This window comes from Nothoprocta perdicaria, unplaced genomic scaffold, assembly GCF_003342845.1.
Source record: "Nothoprocta perdicaria isolate Ctin4 unplaced genomic scaffold, notPer1 scaffold_27, whole genome shotgun sequence".
NCBI classification, from domain to species: Eukaryota; Metazoa; Chordata; class Aves; order Tinamiformes; family Tinamidae; genus Nothoprocta; species Nothoprocta perdicaria.
In genome coordinates this window covers 3,904,083-3,926,890 of record NW_020455499.1, presented here as the reverse complement: position 1 = coordinate 3,926,890, position 22,808 = coordinate 3,904,083, and the positions used below count along the sequence as shown (strand labels likewise).

Here is a 22,808-nt window from a genome sequence, read left to right as displayed (position 1 = left end):
CATTAAGTGCACTGTGATTCATCTATATACTTTCAAACAGTTTAAAATAAACTTATCTGTAATTCCCTCCCACTTCTACAGTTAGAAAAAACATCCCTAGATTTTGTTGGATCCAACTTTAATTGGAGTGTTTGATTGTTCTGTGTTTTTAATACAGAGAGAAAAGTTTGCAAATGTTGTTCARTAATGTAGCTTTTAGTTCTCTCTTGTGTAGAACTCAGTTGCATAAGCCTCTTGATAAACATAGTTAAAGAGAGGGTGACCCCTCACTCATTGTGATTACAAAATATAAAAAATCTTGTACTGGGAACAGGAATCGTGGAATAAAATCATGTTTATTAGTAGTAGTTGTGTATATATGTAAGTACTTTTGGATGAATTTAAAGCTATTTAGTCATGCCTCTCTTTTTTTTTTTGTCCTCTTTAAAGGCTCCATATTTCTTGTAGAATTTTAAAATACATTTTTCTAATGAGGATGTCTGATATTGTTATGGTAAAAGCTGAAACTGATGCAATGAAAGGTCCAGAAGCTGAATTTAAAGATACAGACCCAGTTGAAAACTTTATAAAATCAGAAAGTCAGGAGCAAATTCAAGCAGATAAGGATGAAAATTGTCCTGACAGCAAAAACAATATGTCGGTAAGAATCTTTTATTCTTCTTTAGTATGTTATGTTAAATTAATCTGATTCATGTGTTTCTTGTTTCTGATGATGCTCTTGCATGCTTTTTTTGAAGCAGACCTGGAAAACTTGAGCAGTGTTTTGGAAAGAAGTAGAATGATTATTGTTTTCTTTTTCCTCTTTTACCCCACTTAAATGGCTCGACTCCTATGGTATATGGGTCAGGTGATTTTCTTCTTGAAATAGATAAGGAGTTTTCATGTGAACCGAACTGTTTACCCTGACTTGTGTTTCCCTGGGTGCATGTGCTGAGTCTTTTTTATCAAAGAAAATAAGGAAAATAAAATGAGCGTCTCAAATTCTCTGTATTTTGCTATTGCTGAATCATGACCAAATTTCAGAAATGTGTCTGTGTTAACGCACTGTGTATTAACRGTATAGTTTGGTCAAAACACTGCATCGTTGAGTGTTGCTTGTATGAACAATGTGATAAAGCACAAGCTGTAGCCCTTGCCTTGGGTAGGAGTGAACAATGTAGGGCTTTTGAGCACTTTGCAGGTGGTTTGGTGTAGCTTTTTTGTCAGGGCTGTATCACATAAGGCCTAAGTAGTCTACATGTAGGTAATCCAAATCCCCAGGAGCTACAGGAGTCAAGTGAAAATTGCAAAAGAGGTGATGTATAAAAACATTTTGCARTAGAGGAGAAAACACTCATAGGGATGGGTTTAAGTGTTTATAGCAGCGTATTTAATACCTTAGAGATTTAGCTACAAAGCTGGTGTTTGTGCTCATGAGTGCTAAAGGATGGGTGACTTTTAAAAGCTGTTTCACATGGAACTGACTGGCTRCATCCTAGACCAGGCTGCCCACTTGGCAATTAAAGATGGATGAGCTGAGCTGAAGAGTTAAGTAAATTGGTTTATTTTTTTTCCTCTTACAGTGGCGCAGCCTAGAAAATGGACAGATAGCTAAAACAGAGCACATAGCTTGTGTTTGAAAAGACACCACTTTTTATAGAAACTTTATGTGTGTGTCTTCTATGGTCTATTAATAAATGTGCTCCTTTTTTTTTTTTTTTTTTTTTTTTTAAAGAAAACCTTGATCCAGATAGTGAGTATAGCAGTATTCTCTTGTGAGCTCTGTAAACAGGAAAGGAGCTTCCTGGGATGTTGCTCGAAACTGAGTAAAAAGTTGTTTTGGGAGTAGTTTATTGCTTACTAATGCTTGAATATTCTGCTGACTGAAGTAAGATTTATTTCCTAGGGTGAAATATTCAGAAATAAATCTCGTAGAACACTAAAGCAATACAGTTTTACACTTCAATATCTACTGGCTTTATTAAGGCTGACATSAGTGTCAAATGATTTATTAAAAAAAAATGGAATCCTTACCAATTAAATACTCTAATAAATTAGAAATAACATCCACATTTGCATCTGTTGTAGGTAAACTGTTGTAGGCAGCTTTTGTAGGTAAACTGCTGTTTTTCATTATCGTTTGCATAACCCAGAAGCTAGTTAAAAAGTCAAAAACCTAATTGATCTGATACCACTCCAGTAATGTCGAAAAATCTCGTCTGCTTTTTTCTCCAGTAAAGGTGGAAAAGAGCTGTAGTATAGAAAGTTCTGAAACTCAAGTGGCAGATTTTAYCTTCCCCAAAACATGGGTTTTGTTTGTTTTGGCTCAGTCGAGAGAAACACAAGGCAACACTTTTGCTGCTGTTAGTGRTTGTGGGACTTTGGTTTCTTCAGCCTTGGTGGTGTTTGGTTTTGTTCTAACAAGAATAACGAGTAGTGGCTGCCATAAWTTATCTGCAGTAGCACTATGAATTGTACAGCTGTGGGATGGAAAGGCTTTCTGACTCACACAGCTGTACTGTCTTTTTGCATCAAAAGTTAATATAAATGCAATGGTTGTCCTAAATGGTGGGAAGATTTACGAGATGAACCTTGCTAAGAAAGCTCCTTTGGAAGCTTACGTAATTGAGGTCTGGGAAAGTGCACTGTGATAACTCCTACTGCAAATACCTCTGTCCTATATCTGATGTTTTTTTAATTGAGAGTGGTTTTTTTTCTGCTAAAATATAAGACAAACAGTTTTAGTGTGTACATGCTGAACAGAACTTCTGATTATACTCTGGAAAAGTAAAGGAGTCAGCAAGCTTTTAATTAACAAATCATTAAGTAGTTTGACTAGAGACATTTAACCATATGAGCTTTTTTCATTTAAGTTCAGTTTAAGTTTTACTGTAATAACAGATGAAAATAGCAAAAGTTTTACTGTGAGTATTACAAAAGGGTATCAGAAGGTTATTGTAATTAGGTGTGTTTGCTGAATCAGAATTTTGGAGTATGGGGGAGTGTCACTGTTGTGTGGTTAGACTTTGTTCTCTTTTTTTCTTCTCTAGTAACTGACAGCTGCTCTGTAGGTTTTGTTTATGAACAAACCACAGTAATAATTCTGAATACACTTATTGCTTGTCTCACAAGTTGTGACTTCTTTACAGCRTAGTAATAAACTGGTAACAAGCCTTCCTCCGTCTAAATCGGTCATTGACTGATGGCAAGTATCTGAGGATCATCTCCATTTTGGAACCTGATCACAAATAAGTATTTCTTCAGATCTGAATTCCAGGTTCTTTTGACATGATGCATTAGGAACCTGTTTGCTGTTTTTACATCTTTTTTGGAGGTACTGTGTAAATAAGAAAAATAGTGCCAGTGTAATGTAGCTGATAAATACGAATGCATGATASATGAGAATGAGGACATTTTTGAATTGTTGTATTTTGAAGTGACTATCAAGCTCATTCAAATGAGCTAGGATTGGCGAGAGGCACTAATGTGGAAGTTAACTTTTACAGAAGCGCATGGAMCTCACTGTGGTAGGTTTTGTGATCATCAGGGGCTATTGTCTGTTACATGTGCTTCAAGATCAAGCTTATCCATGCCGTATGACTGTGTACGGAATTAATCAGAACACCAGGTCTAAATTGTTTATCTCAATTAGCTGGTGACAGAACAGGCTATGTTTCATCCACCATRAAGTTTGCTGTTACAGAGTTAGAATGTCAAGAAATACCAAAGATAAATAAATCAACAGCCTTGTTTTGAATCATGTGATAGTGCTTTTTATTTAATATCAGGAATATTGAAGATCAATTGTCTAATGCATTCTTTGCATAAATACAGGTGTTTGCAGTGAGTCTGTTTTTAATGCAGACCTATTTTAAAAATTCTGTATGGGATCAGCGATGTTKACCCATTTCACAGTAGTAATGTAATTGCATTTCTTTTTCTAACTGCTGTAGTCAACTTCTGATATGTAAACATAATATTTATTACCTTTTTGGCTATAAATGTGTGTTTGTAATGACGCTCATATCATCTTGATTTCACTGATTCAACATTTTTAGCTTTTTGTACTTTTAAGTGCAATTTCACTATTGGCCATTTTTTTAACAATCAATCAACCTAGTTGGCATATTCATGGTAAATTTATGTTAAACGTTGGTTCATGGTGTATTTATTCCAGAAAAGGCTGCTTTGTTCTTATCCTATAATCTATGAACTACACTGAGGGAGGACAGGGAGCTTAAGTACTCAGACATCTTTGCTGTAAGACAAGCTACTAAGTCAAAAGGAGATCCTCAATGAGATAATCGTCAAAGCAGTAAAAGATTTTTCTTTTACTTCAAAGCTTTACTTTCAAAGCTGCGTATTGCTGCAATTACTGCATTTCTGTCAGGCTGTGGAGAGCAGGAAAGAAAAGTCTCACAAGATATGTGAACACAACACTTTACATACCTGTTGTATGTAACATGGGCAAGGCAAATACTGTATTTAGTGGGTATAATTYTGATTTGGTTCTATGATATCTTAGTCCTTTGGAGGAATTAAACTTGTTTTTTTCCCCCCCCCCAAGCAGCTAGAGAACTAGGCTCATTTCTTCTCTCCATATCAGCACAAACCTGTCTTTGCTTTTTGTACTCAACTGAGTTCCCTGCAGCAGTTCTCATCTGCTGTGTTACTAAACTATGGTTGTTATCCTTCATCTAYATTTTGAGACCTATTTGAGCAGACCTAATTTAGCAGAGCGGTAAAAAACCTCCAAGTCCTTACAATGTTCTTGGTTGAGGTCTGTCTTCTCTGTGGATATCCAGATACCTGAAGTATCCAAACATTGCTTCAGAGCTATATACAGTTCCTTCTTGCAAACCTCTCCCTTCAGCAAACTGCAGGGTTTGCTGTGGTGTGTGAGACCTCTTTTTAGTCAGTCTCTTAGCTTTATCCACCTATACTGGGACCCTGTCCAGTGTGTTTTACCTCTCAGTAAAGTACGTTGGAGCTTATCTTCCATATTACAACTGGTTTGGAGGACTTACRTTTACATTTTTTTCATCCTTAAAGTCATCCAATTGGTAAGAAACAAGGAGCTTGGATCTGTCAAAGGACTAATATTAGTTGTTTCTCAGGGCATKAAAAATTCGAAGCTCTTTACTAGTTACAGTATTTGGGAAGGTCTTTATTGTGTGTGTAACTAGGATTTGATACATATCAGTCATGGAAGAATCTTTCTCCTACCGTGTTCTTCACAATCCCAGCTTTTCTGATATCCACTAATGTGGTATGGGGTCCCTAAAAATTGCCAGGCACTCAAGAAATATAGYTCCCTAGTATTCAAATACCTTTATTTGACTGCCTGCCCTGAATATGTTTAGTGCTTTAACTCTTTCCTCATAGATTGCAAACACCCATTGTTAAGTCTGAAATGCAGCATATTTAGTAGTAGTATCAGTTGTGTTGTCTTTTCAATCTGAACTGGAATTGTGTATCCAAATGGAACGTAGCATATAGCCTAGATAAAACRTTATGAAGGAATTATTGCCAAGGTTATGCTGTTGTGATTGAAATCTGAAAGTGACATTTGTTTTAAGCTTTCTTGCAAAATGAACTAGATTCACTTGAGTTTTAATACATCAATTATATTTTGAGATGCATACTTCACTTTATCTGACATAATGAGTATACTTGAATTTCTGGCTGCAATAGTTTCAGGAGACTTTACTGAAATCAAATGAGGTGTTTGCTGGATAGTTTTTGGTCCTCATTTGTCTAAAAGTAAATGAAACTGATTATTAACAGTTGTCATGATGGAGACATCRTGGCCTGTTTAGACAATGAACCAAAGACTGCACTAGTATTGCCCACTGATTTTTTTAAAATTTTTTAAGATAAGACTGCTTCAGCGTAAGCTAAGATGATTGATACTAAAGTAATTGAGGGAGCCTGGGAAACGGTTCAGTTCCTCTAAGTTCAATAACTTGCTATACTAGAAACTTTGCCAAGGGTATGCAAGCTGCCAATTTTCAATATATATTGTCTGTTTGCAGAATGGATGACTGAGGCGGGGAGGGGGAAATGTTTCACTGTTGTCAACAAGACACAAACGCTCTGTCTTGCTGCAAGTTTGAGAACAGTTGGAGAGGTCTTTGCTGCTCAAAACTTCAGCAAKCTTCAGTTAGAAAACTGATGATCAGATGAGTTGGTCTTGAATTCTGCTTTGTTAAAGTCTTGTGCAGTTGTGAAATAGGGAGTATTTAAATAAGCTTTCCTTCTGCTGTTCTTCAGCTTAGCTGGAACAGTATCCCAAAAAGACATTTGAGACTTGAAAGAAATGAGAGAAGTAACTATTCTTCTGCCTTGACTTGCTAAAACTCTTCACTTCAGGTTGGGTGTTTAGAATAGTTGGCAGCTGCCTAAATGGAGAGGTGGTGGAGTGGGCTGGTATAGCCAGCCGCAAGAGATAGTGGTAAGTAGATGTGTGTAAAATTATAAATAAAAGGGGCAGGGAGGGTGGGAAAGGAGTTAATGAAAATTGATGAAGTAATATAGAAGCAGAAGTATGAAAAAAGATCATCTTCCCTTGACTTKCCTAATTGTTTTTAGAAGCAGGAACATAAATGCTCTAAGGTGGTAATTTTGTCAAGTACATGGAGTCTAAGACGTTTTGACCATTAGCTGACCCTTTTTAAAGTCAGTGTTTAGGGGGAGAGAAAGAGAGGGGAAAAAAAAGGAATATATTTTTTTCGCTGTAGTTATGCTAGGCTGCTCTCTGCTGCCCTTGTCAAAGCAATGTGTTTTTTCATATAGTCATTTTTGCACGTAGTTTCACAAACTGGAAGCAAATCTATAAMACGGTGTCATGTTGCCTAGGAAATTAGGGCATAAGAATTTTAAATATAGGAGCTGGCCAAGAGTGAACTGTCTTACTAGGCAAAACTAAACAAGAATGGTTGTTTCATATTCAGTGTCTGTGGTATATATTGCTGATAAATGAAGAAAGATCAAGTATTTCACATGATGAAAATGGGAGGCAGAAAGTATGTAATCCTTCAGCCTGAGGTGGTACTTGCTCATTTCACAGATTTGATAGTAATTATTACAACATTCTCTGTTATATAGACTTTTGCATTAATAAAGTTGAACTGTGAAGTTTAATGTAAACCTCTCTTGTTGTGCCTATCATTCAGCGGCCAGTGCAGTCTTTTGGACAGACAGCCAAAAGATCAAAGGTACAGTGGACTCGTGTGCTGGCATGCTAAGGAAATCCTTCGAGCTTGGTGAAGCCTTGTTACTTTGTGAATAGTGCCTTTAGTTTTATCWTTTATTTTTGGCAATGCAGCTTTGTTTTGCTCTGTTGTATTTTTGTCTTGCTTAGTTGTCTGCTTTTGTGGTTTGCCTTTATATTTTTTGGTGGCTTTTTATTGTTATGGAGAGAAACTCTTTTTTTTTCCAAAGAGTTTATTTACTTATCATTAGCTGTGCTCCATTGTGCTGACAGTGCCTTCAAGAGCTGCAATTGTTTAGTTTTTTCCTTCATACAGAAAATTCCTAATGCTATTTTAAATATTAAAATGCAACTTTCAGCCAATTTGTTTTGCATAAGTTAAAATGCAAAGCAATAGCTTAAGGTATTCATTTTAAAGCCAGAGTTTTTAATTATACATACTTTCCTTTAGTCAAACACAAAGTTAAAGTTAGTTCGGAGCCTTGCTGTATGTGAAGAATATCCACCACCTCCCACAGCTGAAATATCACAGGACCTCCAGGTAAAATTGTTACTGAAATTTCTGAAATGATTTGAAGTAACKTACTGTACAAAAGCAAGTCTTTTGGATACTCCTTAAATATGTAGGCACTACCTTTTTTCTTTTATTTCTTTTTTTCTTTTTAAATACAGCTTTTACAAAGTTAGTAATTTCAGGAGCAATCTTGCTTTATTTTTCTGAACTACTATTGGGATGATATCTGGCATAGAGAAAGAGGGGGTTTTGTCGCTTATTTTAGCCTTCTAGTGTCACAGTGAACTTCAGGCAGTTTTAAACTGTATACATAGTGTGGGCCATCATTAGGCAGTTAAATAACAAATTTGTGATTGATTTGTAGCATAACTTACCAGCTCTTCACAGAACTTAGTTGTGAATTCTTGTGTCTTATGAAGCAGAGAAATACATGATGAAGAGAAGAATTGAAGATGGGAGTTTGTGTGGTATTGTTTGATGCCAGAGTCCCCAACCCATGGGTCATGGGTCTTGCATGACCTGCTAGAACAACTCATACAGGCAACTTCACCCACTCTGCTTTCTTTCCCAAGTATTYTTTGGGAACAGCACAGACAAGTTTTTGTAAGCAATGCTGTTGGTGGCTGCACTTTGAAAGAATGTGAAGTATGAGATGTATGTATTAATTGTGCTGTGTGTGCCTGGGGAGGCTGGGGCTAGGTGAAGCGACAGGCTGTCGTGTATGGCCCTCTCTCGTGCTAGAATAAACTTCCCCGTCCTGGWAAAGTTAATAGCACTGCTCTGCAATCGCCAAGAGTGTGACACAAAACTAGAATTCATTATTCAGGAACATTGTAAAAATGTCTTTTAGAAGTAAGGAAGAAGAAAATTTAGAATAAAGTTGCTGGTAATACTTGTTTTAATGATTAGAAAGCTAACTTTGATAGAATCCAAGACATCCTTACTAGCCTGCAAACTGGCGCTTGTTTTCAAGTCTCTCTGTAGTCTGGTCTGCAGCTCTTCAGTCACTCCTTTCATGCTCATGTGTACAGAGCTATTGGTCGTGAAAGGGTCAGGCATGTAGAGGTGCGGATATCACTCAGWGCATCACAGCTGGCTCCTCAGCTCTAACAGATGGCTGGAATGAGAAAGGTGCTAGACCAGAGGAGTTCTAAGGCAAATCATTTTATTTTCTGAGTTATTCTGTATTTTCTTGAGCAATTATTTGCAACCATGGAAAATATGCTCTTAATTATTGAAGAATCTGGGTGAGATCTTGCAAATTTTAAGCTTTCCTCATTGATTTATTGCATGAGGAAAAATATAACTGATTAATTTGGTCTTACCTTTAACAGCTCAAAAGGAGGCGAGGAGAAAAAAATAATTTAAAAAAAAAAGACCAGTGTCCATGACATTAGTTGATACTGATTTGTGTAATTTTCCATGAGRGATAGTTTGAGATAGATGATAAATGTAGGTCCTTTGAGTAAAATTCATAATACTTCCCRTCTGTCTGTCTCAAATATTTTAAATTGCTTAGTTTGATGGTTTTTGTTTGAGGAATTGTAAGTGGGGTGGTGGTATTTATTCTATTTTAGTATCAGAATTTGGTGACAATTCCTGCTTCTCTGATCTGTTGACTAAAATAAACGTCCATTTTACAAAAGAGTAATCTTTAGGAATATATCCATGTCCAGAGTGAAGTAAGTAACAGATTGTCAGAGGCAAAAAGTGATGATGCTGCTCTGATGATGATGAGGATGATGATGATGATACTCCACAGTCTAGGAAACTGAGGCTCATTATTAGCAGTGAAGACAACGTTTCTGGAGAAATGGAGACCTGCATTAAAAGACAAAGGAATGAGGATTTGGGCGAGGAAATTGATTGTGAAGGTTCAGTTAAATTGATATACTAGTAGAGACTAGCTACTGCTAGGAAGGGATTAAAAGAATATAAAGGAAAATAAACTGAAAAATATGACCTACTTGATGCATGACTACAAAGCTACAGAAATACCTAATTAATATTATAGTTTTTATACCATGAAATCATAAAATATTTGTTACACTGTTCTGTATCACACTTTGCTATTAGCACCAATTCTATATCAGAATTGTTTTATAATATGGCTATTTTTTTCCTGCTCTTGTTTGGGTAAGAAATATAAAAATGTTAATTGTAATCTTAAGTATGACTTAAATGTTGTCTCAAGTTTTTACTTTGGATGAGCTTAGTGCAGTTGGATCAAATTTCTAGTAAGAAAAATCACAGTTTGAAAATTGTAATTGCTCATGAAGTTTAACAGAGTGTTATTGTAGAATAGAGAATTGCTTGCTRTATTGGTGGATCTGTGTTGGAAATAATTTCTGAAGATGTAAGCCATGATTTTTTTGTTGTCGTTTTTCTTTTCTCAAATAACAAACAATTATGTATGCACTGGGTGGACAGGTGGAGTGTAATGCAGTTATCAGTGAGAAACACATTGCTCGTTTGTGTTATTGAAGTACAGTGAGAAATACAAAGTTTTATTTTGGAAATGAAATGAATACTTGTGACTGCGAAATAATGTTACAGGGGAGATTATTTTTAATCATTGGTAACATTCTCYTAGATGTAGGTGTAGAAAACCTCAGAAAGACTGATTGGCTTTTATTTCTAATGTCAGTTTGCAGGATATATGTGTATTAATGAATTTAAAACTTGAAGTTAAGTACTTTAATAGGCAATAATAAAAATGAGATTTGATAAAACTAGCATSCAATGCATTTACTCACTTGGATGTCAAAATAGTTCTCTTCTAAAACAAAATTTGAAAGTAGTTTTTATTGTACCCTCCAAAGTGTAGGTAGGGTTCYTGTTGTCCACTTCAGGAAGGACCACGGTAGAGAGCAGTTGGGTTTGCTAGGGCAGGAGGCTGAGCACGGGCTGTGCAAAGATGTKCTTGCATGGGAAAGACTCCTCTGCCTTGGGGGAGCCTGGTCACGTTCAGTTCTAGACGACAGCTTTTGTGAGAGACCAGCTCTGGGGATGAGAGGTTGGGAATAGTTTGTAGCAGGTAGTTGAATATGTGAAGAAGGCTTTAGAATAGCAAAAACGTGTGGGGGAAAAATGGCTTTGAAGGAAGAACAAGGACTTGGAATGGGAAGGGATTTGGTGCAGAATGAAGGAAGAGTGGGAGGAGAAAAATAGATCTGGGCCAGGTTGCATGGTTTGGAAAGGGGTGGTTGCTCTAGGGTGGTGGAGGAGGGAACATAAACTCCCTTGGTGGCTTCTGGGGCAGCAGAATTGACATTTGAGGGGCATTAGGGTGGGAGGAATGGGGGGAGTCCCCTGCAGGCTTGCTGCTTTCCTGCTCCTCTCAGCATTTCTACCTCATGTGCTGCTCTCGTTATCTGAATAAAGTGGCATTTACTAACATAAAAAAAAAAAAAAAATCCACTTTCCCATAATTAGGGGACAACTATTCATTTTAATTACAAAGGAAAACTACTGTACATGAGAAATACCTTCACAATTGCTGTCTAGTTGCATAAAAATAATGGATTTTGAGATGGTTGCACATAAAGCTACTTCGAAACATGCACCAGTTTATGAATCTAAGCCTTGATAATGATATTGTTATTAATTCTGTCTTTATATTTTTAACTTTTACATTTTTGCTTTTAGTGAAATTTGAATTGTTGGTCTGTCTTAACTAGATATAAAATCTTTTTGCTATATGTGTGTTTTCTTTTTATCAAGAAAAAAACATGGGGTGACCTATTAAAAAAAAAAAAAATGTGTACAATTTTTGGGCCTAAAAAACTTGAACACCTTAACRTTTGCCTGAAGATACTCTAGATTTATTTTGGAATATTGTTCATGGCCTGGAAGTGTGTGCAAGTTCTGAAATACCACAAATATTAGTTGTCTTTGTAGTTTTTTTGATTCACTCATAAATAGTTTAATTTGTGTTTGCATAAAGTGTATGCATGATTATAATGACAGTTATTTTCATTGTTACTAAAGTATGCATATAGCAGAGCACAAAACATTTCTCATGGTGGTGTWTATAGTTTAAAATAACTTCCATGATGGCTAATTTTTATTTTTTGACAGGAGAAAATCCAAATCCAGTTATCACAGTCTTTTGAGAAAGAAGAAAAGCCCGCAAAAGATGAAACAGAAAAGGAAAAGTCAAGTGATAAACTACCCAGAAAAATGTTATCGAGAGGTTTGCCATCTATCATTCTGCTTTTAAGTTCTAATTATAAATCTACCTAGAATTCCATATTCATAAACTTGAGTGACTTGGACTAAGGGGAATTCTTTAGAATTACTGTAGAAATAAAAGATGTTGCATGTTCTCAAGACTAACAGTTCTTTTCTGTTTGTCTTACTACATGAATCTTTTTGCATTCAATCCATAGCATCTGTCTTGTGTATGTGAATATGCAATAGTCTGAGCTGATAAATAGAAKATCAGTTGTGCATCTGTGTTTTACTCGTGTCTGTACATCAAAGTAGTGTGTATATATAATGTGTAGATGGAGCTGTTCATTAACAGATTGGTGGCATTATTGAGATCTTTGTTCTGTGTTACATGTTGAATTGTGGTATTTGAAGAAGCAGCTGTGRGACCGGGTACTTACTTGAGCGTTTCCTCTGGGAAAGTGGAAGTGTTTAATATTGGGAATCTTATGCCTAATATTTGGCATTAATTATATGCATAACTTTATGCAAATAATTTGCATGACCATATGCATTTTTTTTTTTGAAAATTATATGCCTAATTTTTAGCAATAAAATGGAGGAGAGTGTTAATACTTTTTTCAAAATGTAATTGTGCTCTTCCTTGCTGCACTTAGATTCCAGTCAAGAATACACAGATTCCACGGGCATAGATCTTCATGAATTTTTAGTAAATACTTTAAAAAACAATCCTAGGTAAGTGTGAAAGAACTTAATTCCCCATTTTTCTTTCTTATTGTTAGAAGTGTAGCACCACCTTTCCCAGCGCTTAATGGTGTAACACTGCATGTTAGTTTAGGATGACATTTTGTCAYGTAGGCTTTCTGAAACACCACTCCATTGTGTCATGTGCATTACAGGAGCAGAGATTCAGTACCCTGGAATGGTTTAAATGCTTTTCAAGTTTAATGAGCAAACAATGAGTTCTGTCTGTGTGCAGTAGCCAATCTCGGGGTGTTAATAATACTGTGTCTGTAAAATTTGTGCTTTTTTGGTATTTAGTTGTTAGAGACCGAACTGTATTTTGTTTTCATCTGCCTTGCACTAAATTTASAAAAGACCTTATCTTAACCTGTACCATGTAACTCTTTTTGGAGATAAACCTCTTTGCGTATCAGAAACCAGTTCTGACCTAACTCAAGTCTATTATTGTTTTAGTAATATAGTTGATGTGGTTCTCTTGCTTTGAGATTTGCAGTATGCTTCTCTGTCTTGTTTACTCTCTTCCTCAGTAGGAATTGATRCTAGTGCTGTGGATATCCATACAAGACAAAAACCATGGAGTTGTACTGCTATTAAGAGTCATAAGAGTCCCACAAACTGTTTTGTCCTATGAAGCCAAAGCACAGATTGTTAGATGCTTACTCGGCTCCTTTTGRAGTCATAAAGTGTTCTAATGAAAATAAAAAATTGCAGATGAAAGTCTGCCATGGATTTACATACCCAGTAACTGGAACCTTAGTTATGACATGTCCTAMTTCTGAACTGTGACAATTAATTTCATTACTTTTTCACAGTCTACTGAAACTAGCATAAGCGTTTTTAGAATTTTTTTTGTATGATGATTCAGCTTATGTGTGTTTCAATTCCCTTGAATTTTATTGTTTTTCAATTCTCTTAAACATCTCGTTGCAACATGTGCCAAATTCAACCTTTTTCCTAGATGTAGATAGGTACAAACCTTTCCAATCTCTGTAGTCTAGTCATTCTTGGTTTCAATAATTCCTATGCCCCAACTCACAATTGAAGAGCCAGGTGAGGCCTGAGAGTCTTGCTACCCATGTTGATCAACATGATCCTTTATCATTTTTTCCCTTCTTGATATCATCTTCTCCATGACTTGTACTGAACTTATTCAACGGAGATGACTTGGAGGAACATTTTTTTTCACTAGGCAGGCTAAGTAAAATATAGCTCAGTGAAAAATGGATACTTTTCTTTTTTAAAACAAACAGAAACGAGAAACATTTGATACTTGGTGGTCTTGTTTATAGTCTGCCATCATCCATTGATTGCAGATGTTGACTGTGTATTCTTAAGATGAATACAGCTGCAGTTATTGGTGTGTCTCATTTGTGAGTTGCTGTGTTTTTATTTTCAGGGACAGAATGATGCTGCTGAAATTAGAACAGGAAATTTTAGATTTCATTGGTAATAATGAGTAAGTACTGTACTCTTATAGGAAGAAAAAAAAGAGAGTGTTCCTGTTTAATAAAGCTACTATTCCTTTCTTCCAGAGTTCCAAGAAAAAAGTTTCCCCCAATGACATCTTACCATAGAATGCTGTTGCACAGGGTAGCTGCTTACTTTGGATTAGAGCACAACGTGGACCAGAGTGGGAAATCAGTCATAGTAAATAAAACTAGCAATACAAGAATGTAAGTGTAAAAAGTCTTGAAAAGAATTGTTTTTGGTGCATGAATTTAAGCATCTGGGACTTGCTAAGCAATGATGCTGCATCTCTAGGAATATATTTAGTCATTGAGAATCAGGCAACAAGGAGAGAGGATTGAGAGGTCTTCACTGCTCAAGGTCCAGTGGTGTGCAATGATGTGATCTGTTCACGTTTAAAGCATTTAAAATAAGAATGTTATCTGTAAACTAAGACTTGGTGGTGGTGATTTTCTTGCAGAAAAGTATTACAAACTGTGTTATCATAAAATTTCTTTATAAATTATTTATCTCTTTCAAGAATTACACCCATGTTTGAGTGTATTCCTCTCTTCCTTTGGAAAATAGGTTGAGTATTTGGAAAACCTGTAACGGGACAGTTTACAATAGGGTGAGGGGAGGGAGCAAGACTTGTAGAACTTATTATACTGCAAGAATCTGTAAGGAAAAGATAGGCATAGAAAACATGTTGATAGCATAACGTTGCTCATAGATACCACACTGCTTTACAAAGTAAATGTAGCAGGGAAGCCATGTCTCATCRGCGGAAGCATCTGCCAGGTTAACAAGTGATGTCGTGCTACTTTACTGTGAGGGCTGGAGAGTTCTTGGTGAAACCCCCTAATACCAAAGGTACCCCTGGATTCCTGGCATCTATGAACTCCAGGCACAGCTGACATGTTTCATTAACAGGACCCATCTGTTTTCTACTTTTGCACTCTTTGTTTCCCTTTCAGAAATATGAAGGAGTAATGTGTTGACATATTTCAGTTTTTAGGACCTGATTTTTAGTTCTGAGTTTGCATGACAACTTTCTTTAATTATTCTCTAATTTGAGCACAGATATAGTACACGGCGCCTGCATCCTGATCATTGTCCCTATATAGACTCATGCTGAATTTAGGGGAATAGAATCTAATTATCTGCCTTAATTTTTGAGTTGTTAGAACTCACATATATCCCACTGGAACTTCACTTAAATAAAAATGTACCTCAGAAAGTTTCAGAAAGCTGTATAGAGTTTGAATATATATATATTTTTTTTGCTTTGATTATAAATTCTGTGGGTGAAATTACAAGTCAACTTCTTGCCTGTATCTCTACTAGCACCCCTAAGCTGAAGCTTTCAATCTATCATTTCAGATGTGGAGTAAAAATTATTAAAGCATGATTTCTTAACTTCTTTTTTAATCTATATTTATATAGTTAAAAATCCAATGACCTCTGGAAGCCCCCTATTGTTTTAGTTACTAATTAGCAGGCATTTCATCTAACCTGTAGACATAAGGATTTTTAATGTTTTCAGTATTCTTATTTTAAATCACTTTGGATATAAAATAAGAATTTGGAAAGAAAACCTTGGAGATCTGCTCCATGCTGAATAAAACCAAACTTACCTTTTCCTCATAGGCAGATTCCCGGCTCCAGCGCCGCTCAGTGATGTTACTGACATCAACAACCCAGTGCATACTGGGACGTCTCAGTGGAGTGGGAAGTTGGTGATTGCAGGGCAGTAAATTCAGGGACCTTTAAAAGAAAGAGGTAAGAGAGTCTAAAGGTTCTCTGAAATGCCTGCTAATTATATTTGGGCATCCAGTAACTGATAGTTAGGCTTGCCTGTTTAACAGAAAAGTTTCTCCTGATTTCTATGCAAGTGCCCTGAGTGAACAGAAATAGAGGTCATATGTATACCATGTGTTTTATCAGGCAAATGATTTCTGATTTGTCTGAGAACATCTCATACCATGCTAGTTATTTTGTTGTCTAGGTAGTTGATCTCTAGTTTTGATAACAATAGTTTGTAAAATCTCATTACTCTTTCATAAAGTAGATAAAATACCAAGACTGTGTATAATACAATCTGTTGTTTCATCCTTTCACTGTTGTGTTCTGAAATTCCTGCTTGTAAGCATCCCTGTCATTCTTCTCTTGTGAATTTCTCCTTTATTTTTGTTTTAAAAAGTTTGTAAATTTGAAATGCTTTCTCCTACATGTATCTCCTTATCTTCTATTTTCCATTTCAATGAATTTAAAGTTACTGCAGCTCTAGCAGAAGGCACCAATCATCACTTCCATGCATGCCCAAYGTTTCTTGCACGGCAAAAGGCTGGATTCAAGAGCACTTCTCTTTCCCCCGGGCATGTGATTGTTTGGCACCTTAATTGGAAATTTGATGCAAAAACTTTGAAAGAAGAGATTTTAAAAGCAGGTTTGTTAYGCATCAGGAACAGGAGTTATCAACTACACAGAACATCTTAATATTTTTGGTACCTTTTCCATTGTTGGGGCAACAAACTGTTGTCAAAAATTGTCAGTTAAGTTAGAGTATGAATATATGCAACACTGATCCATCATGCATCACTTAATTCCACTATGTATAGTATACATGTAAAAATCCATAAGTCTTTTCTTTCTAATGGCTTTTTGTAGACCTGACCAAAAATTTTCTGAGCATATAAAGGATGAGAAGAGTGATGATTTTCAGAAACGGTACATCCTTAAAAGAGATAACTCTAGTTTAGACAAAGATGACAACCAGGTAAATACTTACAGATTATTTTCCTCTTCAACTGGGTACATTTGACTGTATGTTTATACTATTTTCCTCTAGAAGTTGACACTGTGTCACTTAATTTAGATGAGAATGCGATTAAAAGATGACAGAAGAAGTAAATCCATAGAAGAACGTGAAGAAGAATATCAGAGAGCTAGAGAGAGAATATTTGCACAAGATGTAGGTATCGCATAAAATCTTATTCTGTTTTGACYACTTGCTTCCTACACAGCCATTCATATGTTTTTTCTTGTTTGTTTATTTTGAGATGCTACTTTCCATTTAGCAGATAAGAATTATTAGTGTGGCTTAAATGAATTTTAAATAATACTGAAAAATTTCTTAAAGAGGTRTTTTGATGCATTCTCTAACATGGTCCTATGCAAGAAAATAAAACTTCAGAAAAATATTATTAAAGATAAAAAGATCACAATGCTGACCCCCTTTTAATGCTGTTTTCTTGCAGATGGGCCTATTTTCTCATTTTTTGTGTGTAAATTATTCACTGAAGAGGCAGATGTTTCAGGCACCTTAATATACAGAGGATGCTTATCATATATAATATAGAATATTCATAGAATATATAATATATAGAATATATAATATAGAGATCATTCATATATAATACAGAAGACTTTAAATTGCACTTTTTGTTTGTACAGTGTAGTGGGACTATTAGTTTAGATGCCATTAATAATAAGTTCTGTATTTTTTTTCTGTCCTCAGTCCCTGTGTTCCCAGGAGAATTACATTATTGATAAAAGGTAAGAAAATTTGTGGTTTTATTTTGTTTCATTTTTATATTTTGTTAAAAAATATTAAGCTATCTTATTAAAATGTCAACAGAATCCAGGAGGAAGAAACTAATAGTACACAACAAAGACGGCAGATATTTAGGTATTTGCATTCTTTAAAAAAACAAATCCCAATGTATTCTGCATGCATTTCACTTTTTTCTTTTCTTTTTCCCTTTGTTTTTCAATTGATACTTGTGCTAAAAATTTAGTTTATAACTTACAGGATCAATAAGGAAGCGTCAGGGAGATCAGCCAACAGCCATCAGAGCAGTACTGAGAATGAGCTGAAGTACTGTGATCCTCGTCCTTGGAGCAGCACCGACTCCGACAGCTCCAGCCGCAATCTGAAGCCAGCTGTAACCAAAGCCAGCAGCTTCAGTGGGATATCAGTTCTGACAAGAGGAGATAGCTCTGGAAGCAGCAAAAGCACAGGCAGGCTGTCTAAGACAGGTATAATATCTGTACAAACATATCATAGCATTGCAGTGAAGTATGAGATTGTTTTGATACTTAATGTGTATTGCAGGTGTGTACATAAGAAAGGGCCTCAGACTTGTAGGTGTCCCCTGCATACAACTCCCACTGACTGCAGTGGGAACTGCATACATAGCAGGGCTACACACCTAGGGCTACAGCGCTCAAATTCAGATTGCAAATTAAATGAAGACTTTTAACATAGTGAGTAGAAATTAAAAGCGGATTACCGATGATTTAAGCTAAATATTTCATCTCATGTAAAGCATTTGAAAACACTTATCATAAGTACTTTCTATGGAACAAATATATTTCAGCGTTCAAATTGCACTCGATTCCAACTCTTTAGTTGCAGTGTGATAAAGCTGCGTCCTGTAGTGAAAGGAAACTGCCATTACCATGCTAAGTAGAGGGAGGGAAAGGCAATAAATTGTGTGAGTCATTAGTTACATTTGTTGTGATCTTTCTCAGTACCATTGTGGGAACTTGAATGTGGCTAAAAAATTTTTATTTAATTTTTAGATTGCTGAAAATTCGGATCAGTGGAGCAAAGTATACTGTTTTATTGTAAGATTCAGAAAAGTTGAAAAATATTCATTTTATAAAATTCTGTGCTTCAAAAGTGTGCTAACTTATTGATGTCAAAACAACCTCGGAAAATTGGATGCAAATCCTCTGTGGGTCAAACTGAAAGAAATCTAGTAAATTAGTACTTGAATACAGTTATTTGATTCAATAGATCTTGGTTGTGGTGAGTTTTGAGTCTTTAAAGAGATGGATGGATTATGGTGGTGCTGTTTGAGAATATTAAGTAGATATGTAAAAAAGGGGACTGTGATTGCTTGGCTGTATTGTGTTTGGCTTTGCTCTTATTTATAAACCTTGTTTCAAATGAAAATCTGTTTACAAAGTTTTTACTTCCTCTTAAACCACCACTACCTCATAATTACAGCATCACACTTTTTGTCCAAATACAGCAAAATAGCTCTCTAGCTGTACAGCAATAGCAATTCTGTTTGTCACTTTTATACTTATGTAAATTTTATTGCAAAACACCTCACTAGTGTTTCTGCGTATGCTTTGAATCGGTGTCCTCATACCGAGGATAACCTTATAAAAAATATTTGGCATAACCTAAAAACAAATTAAAATCTGACAACAGTATACATAAAACATATTCTTAAAAGGCTATCTATTCTGAATTGAGAGAGTATAAATTGATTCTTAAGTTCTCTGGAAACTGTATTTCGGCCTTCTGAGAGTTAGCATCTGAAGTTCAGAATGCCTATTTTGGTGGTTGTTGCTTCACTGCAGTTAAAGGTTGTGGTGATTTTTGCATGTGTTGAGATTATTTTTTTTTGTTCACTTTGGTCTACGGTGTCATTGGCTTTATGTATAATGGCTTCAGCCTAACTTCTCTACATAATCTAGAAGTGGATAATTTGTAAACAAATTGTAGTCAAAGTAGCTCTGATCAAGTGAGGGTTGTGTTGTAGGGCTGTGTTAYCTTCTTTTGCCCTGTTTATAATTTGTAGGTTTGTGTTTCGGGCCCTTTTTCAGTAGGGGGAAAAAAAAAAGATAATAAACATCTCTAAGGGCTTTGAGCTATACTAACTCATCTGCAGAAATGAAAGGTCATAGTTGCAAATTTCTGTGAAGGTTTGCAAAGTGATTACATGCATTAGATTAATTTCATTATAGTACTTTTTTAGTCTTACTTTCTCTTCTAGATTGTATAGAGGCTATTGATGAAGAATTCTTCAATTTGACCAGTTATTTTCTGTTTCCCAAATCCTGCAAGTATCATAGCAAAGACCAACTTGGAAGTGTGATTAAATTGTACACGTAGAGATCTCTAGGAACAGTGAAGTTCTTGAGAGCTCTCCATGTCAGACGAAGATTACATTTCATTGCATGCACTAGCTTTCAGAAAACTCAGGGTCTGATTCTCCACTGCCTTGCATTGTTTGTAGAATGTCTGCAAGATAATTGCTGTTTTAACATAGTTTTRTTTTAGTCCTTCAACTTTTAATTGTTGCACAAGACTTTTTAACCTAAAGCTACCATACTGCTGGATTTTTTTTCCAGTGGTGTTCTTGATTTCCACCTGAAAATTCTCAGATCAAAATTGTGATTTGTGGGGAGGTGGGGTTTAAGGGTTGGTGTTGTGCAACTTGCCTAGGTCTACAGAGCATGTAAACTTAGCTAGTGTATCCAAAGAGGCTCTGGACCCGTGCATTACCAATGCCCTGCACATATACAGTACTTCTAGTCTGTGCATATGTAGTAAACCCTGCAAATTCAGACCACTGGATAGATTGATATGTATACATGGTTCATTGTGGCATATATGAACTGCCATCTGAATTATGGATGAACGGGACTGTGGTATGTTTGTGTGTGTACCAGAATACATTTTCCTGTCCGGAATATCCATTTGAGATGGTAAAGCCTCCCTTCACAAACGGAGCAAGGATGCAAAGGAGTGATGAATTGACCCTTGGTTTACAGGTGGAAGCTTGTAACGGTATTTTGGGGAGGTGAAGGGGAAGTTCTTTGAAAAGACAGTTGTTTAATAATGTGTTAATATGCTGAGCTTTAAGTATTCACAGATATATATTTTAAGTGAGCATGATGTCTCTGTCACTAGGTAAAAACAATTTCTCGTTACTCCTTTCCTAGGTTCAGAGTCTTCTAGTAGTGTAGGGTCATCCACGGGTTCTCTTTCTCATACCCAGCAGCCTCTCCCAGTGCCAGCTCTAAGCCAACCTTCTCATGGCACGCCGGCCGTCTATCCAACTGTCAGCACTAGTCACTCTCTTTCCTTTGATGGTGGCATAAGTGGGCAAGTGGCACCTACTAGCACTAGCTTCTTTTTGCTTCCCTTGGAAGCGGCAGGCATACCACCTGGCAGTATTCTGGTCAACCCTCAAACAGGTTGGTATCTGCTTGCGGATGTTTCTTATTCAGTTGAGAACTTAAATAAAAATGTGTGAATTGTCTATGTGAGTTTTRATTTCAGTGTTGTCTTTTCCTCCTGAAGTTGTGCAGTGTTGGCTCCATGCACTTAATTTAAAATAACATGACTCTAACAGGGATAAGTAAACTTGCTTTTGTTTCTCTAATAGAGTTTTAATTTGTAAGTGATATGTGGGTGACTTGCACAAAATAGGAGACTACCATGACTGTTATTAAGAAAGAATGACAAACAACCATGGTTTGGGGTTTGACTGGAGGGTTTAGTCTTCCACAGTACTAATATTAAACAAAATGTCTATGAGTTGAGAAAGGAGTTATGACCAAGTACTCATGTTGATTTGAAAGAATTTATCATCCTTCATTTCATTTACATCTTGGCATACATTTTTATTTTATGCTTGTCACACTGCTGTCTCAATGCAAGGAAAATAGACACAAGATTACACACTGTCTGAGCTCTTGTCTGTTGGTCTGTTACATACTGGGGTATTTGGCCAATACTCTGATTTTAGTGAGTAGTAAGAAAGTTTACTTCATAGTAATGCAGATCTGACTAGAGGTGTAGCTGCTTGTGTGGATTTAAAAAAAAAAAAAAAAAAAAAAAAAAACCTGTTAGCATTGCCTGATCAAACTTGTACTCTGTTGGATAAGTTCAGACATTCCAAAGGTGAACTTCATTATACCATATATATTTGATGCTACCAGCTCTAGCATGAAATTTTCAGTCATTGTATCCTGAGTCAAATGTATTTGTTAATTCTAGAGATTCTAGAGTTAGGTTCTRGAGATGGCTCTGTAGGCTTAGCTTGCTTAGCCATAAAGTGATGGTCATGCCTTTTATACATGAATTTTCCTTCTTGTGCATGTGAAGCATCTCAAGACAAATGCGATGACTGATTAGTGAAGAGCTTTTACTAGACGAATAAGAATTTCTAGGGTCTCTGTACGCTAGAGTATTTTGAATGCATCAAGTATGAAGATTGCTGGCTATCACTTTTCATATTGAATTTATAGCATGTTCATGCATTCCAATAACTMGTTAGCTATTGCACAACAAAACAAATATTGTGGACACTCAAGTGGATGCTCTTAGCTTGAAAGTGGTTTCATCTTAAACATCCTACAATTTTTTCATTTAAATAACTGTTTTTCATGTCATTTTCTATTATTTTGCCTGCTTGGTAATGTTTTGTGTGTGATTAGTTTTGCTTTGTTCCTACTGTGCTGTTGGTCATTCTCCCTGTTGTTGTGTGGGCAGCAACAGGGAGAGACAAACACRTGTGACAAGTTGTTTTTCATGTTAAAGAACTTGCACCCTACACACGTGTGCACACACATCCCACCTCMGCAGTTACTTAGTAAAATTAGCTTGATTTCAAGCAGTGAATTGTTTTTAGTCACTATGAACTTAAACCAATCATTAATACTCTTTAATAATGGAAGATTATTTTATGTCTAATAGAAGATCAGGTACCTTTCCAGAACAGACAACATCTAGGTTCAGATAAACTTCTGAATTATAACTAATATATTTGAGCCATTTTATTTGGTAATTGYTCCAAGTGATAGAGTTCAAAGAACATAATTAGGGTTTTTTTAGCATTTTTGGCAGATAATTTAATGACTTTGTGTCAAGAGAGCCCGTCTGCTCAGCAGCTGAAAACAGTAATTGAGAAAAGGTGATTTGCAATTCAG

General features: G+C 35.9%; 1 protein-coding gene across 3 annotated transcripts in view; it reads left to right on the top strand.

Moving 5' to 3' along the window:
• The window catches only part of R3HDM1 (R3H domain containing 1), a 50,888-nt gene that overhangs the window by 4,932 nt on the left and 23,148 nt on the right, over positions 1-22,808 (top strand). Inside the window, exons 3-13 of one of the 3 annotated variants that reach the window (XM_026040834.1) lie at positions 430-640; positions 11,787-11,901; positions 12,536-12,614; positions 14,020-14,079; positions 14,156-14,296; positions 16,740-16,848; positions 16,948-17,043; positions 17,590-17,627; positions 17,710-17,760; positions 17,884-18,110; positions 20,817-21,071. In XM_026040834.1, coding sequence (XP_025896619.1) covers positions 430-640; positions 11,787-11,901; positions 12,536-12,614; positions 14,020-14,079; positions 14,156-14,296; positions 16,740-16,848; positions 16,948-17,043; positions 17,590-17,627; positions 17,710-17,760; positions 17,884-18,110; positions 20,817-21,071 — 1,382 coding nt within the window. The remainder of the gene's footprint in view (positions 1-429; positions 641-11,786; positions 11,902-12,535; positions 12,615-14,019; positions 14,080-14,155; positions 14,297-16,739; positions 16,849-16,947; positions 17,044-17,589; positions 17,628-17,709; positions 17,761-17,883; positions 18,111-20,816; positions 21,072-22,808) is intronic. The other 2 variants (XM_026040835.1, XM_026040836.1) reach the window with 2 other exon arrangements.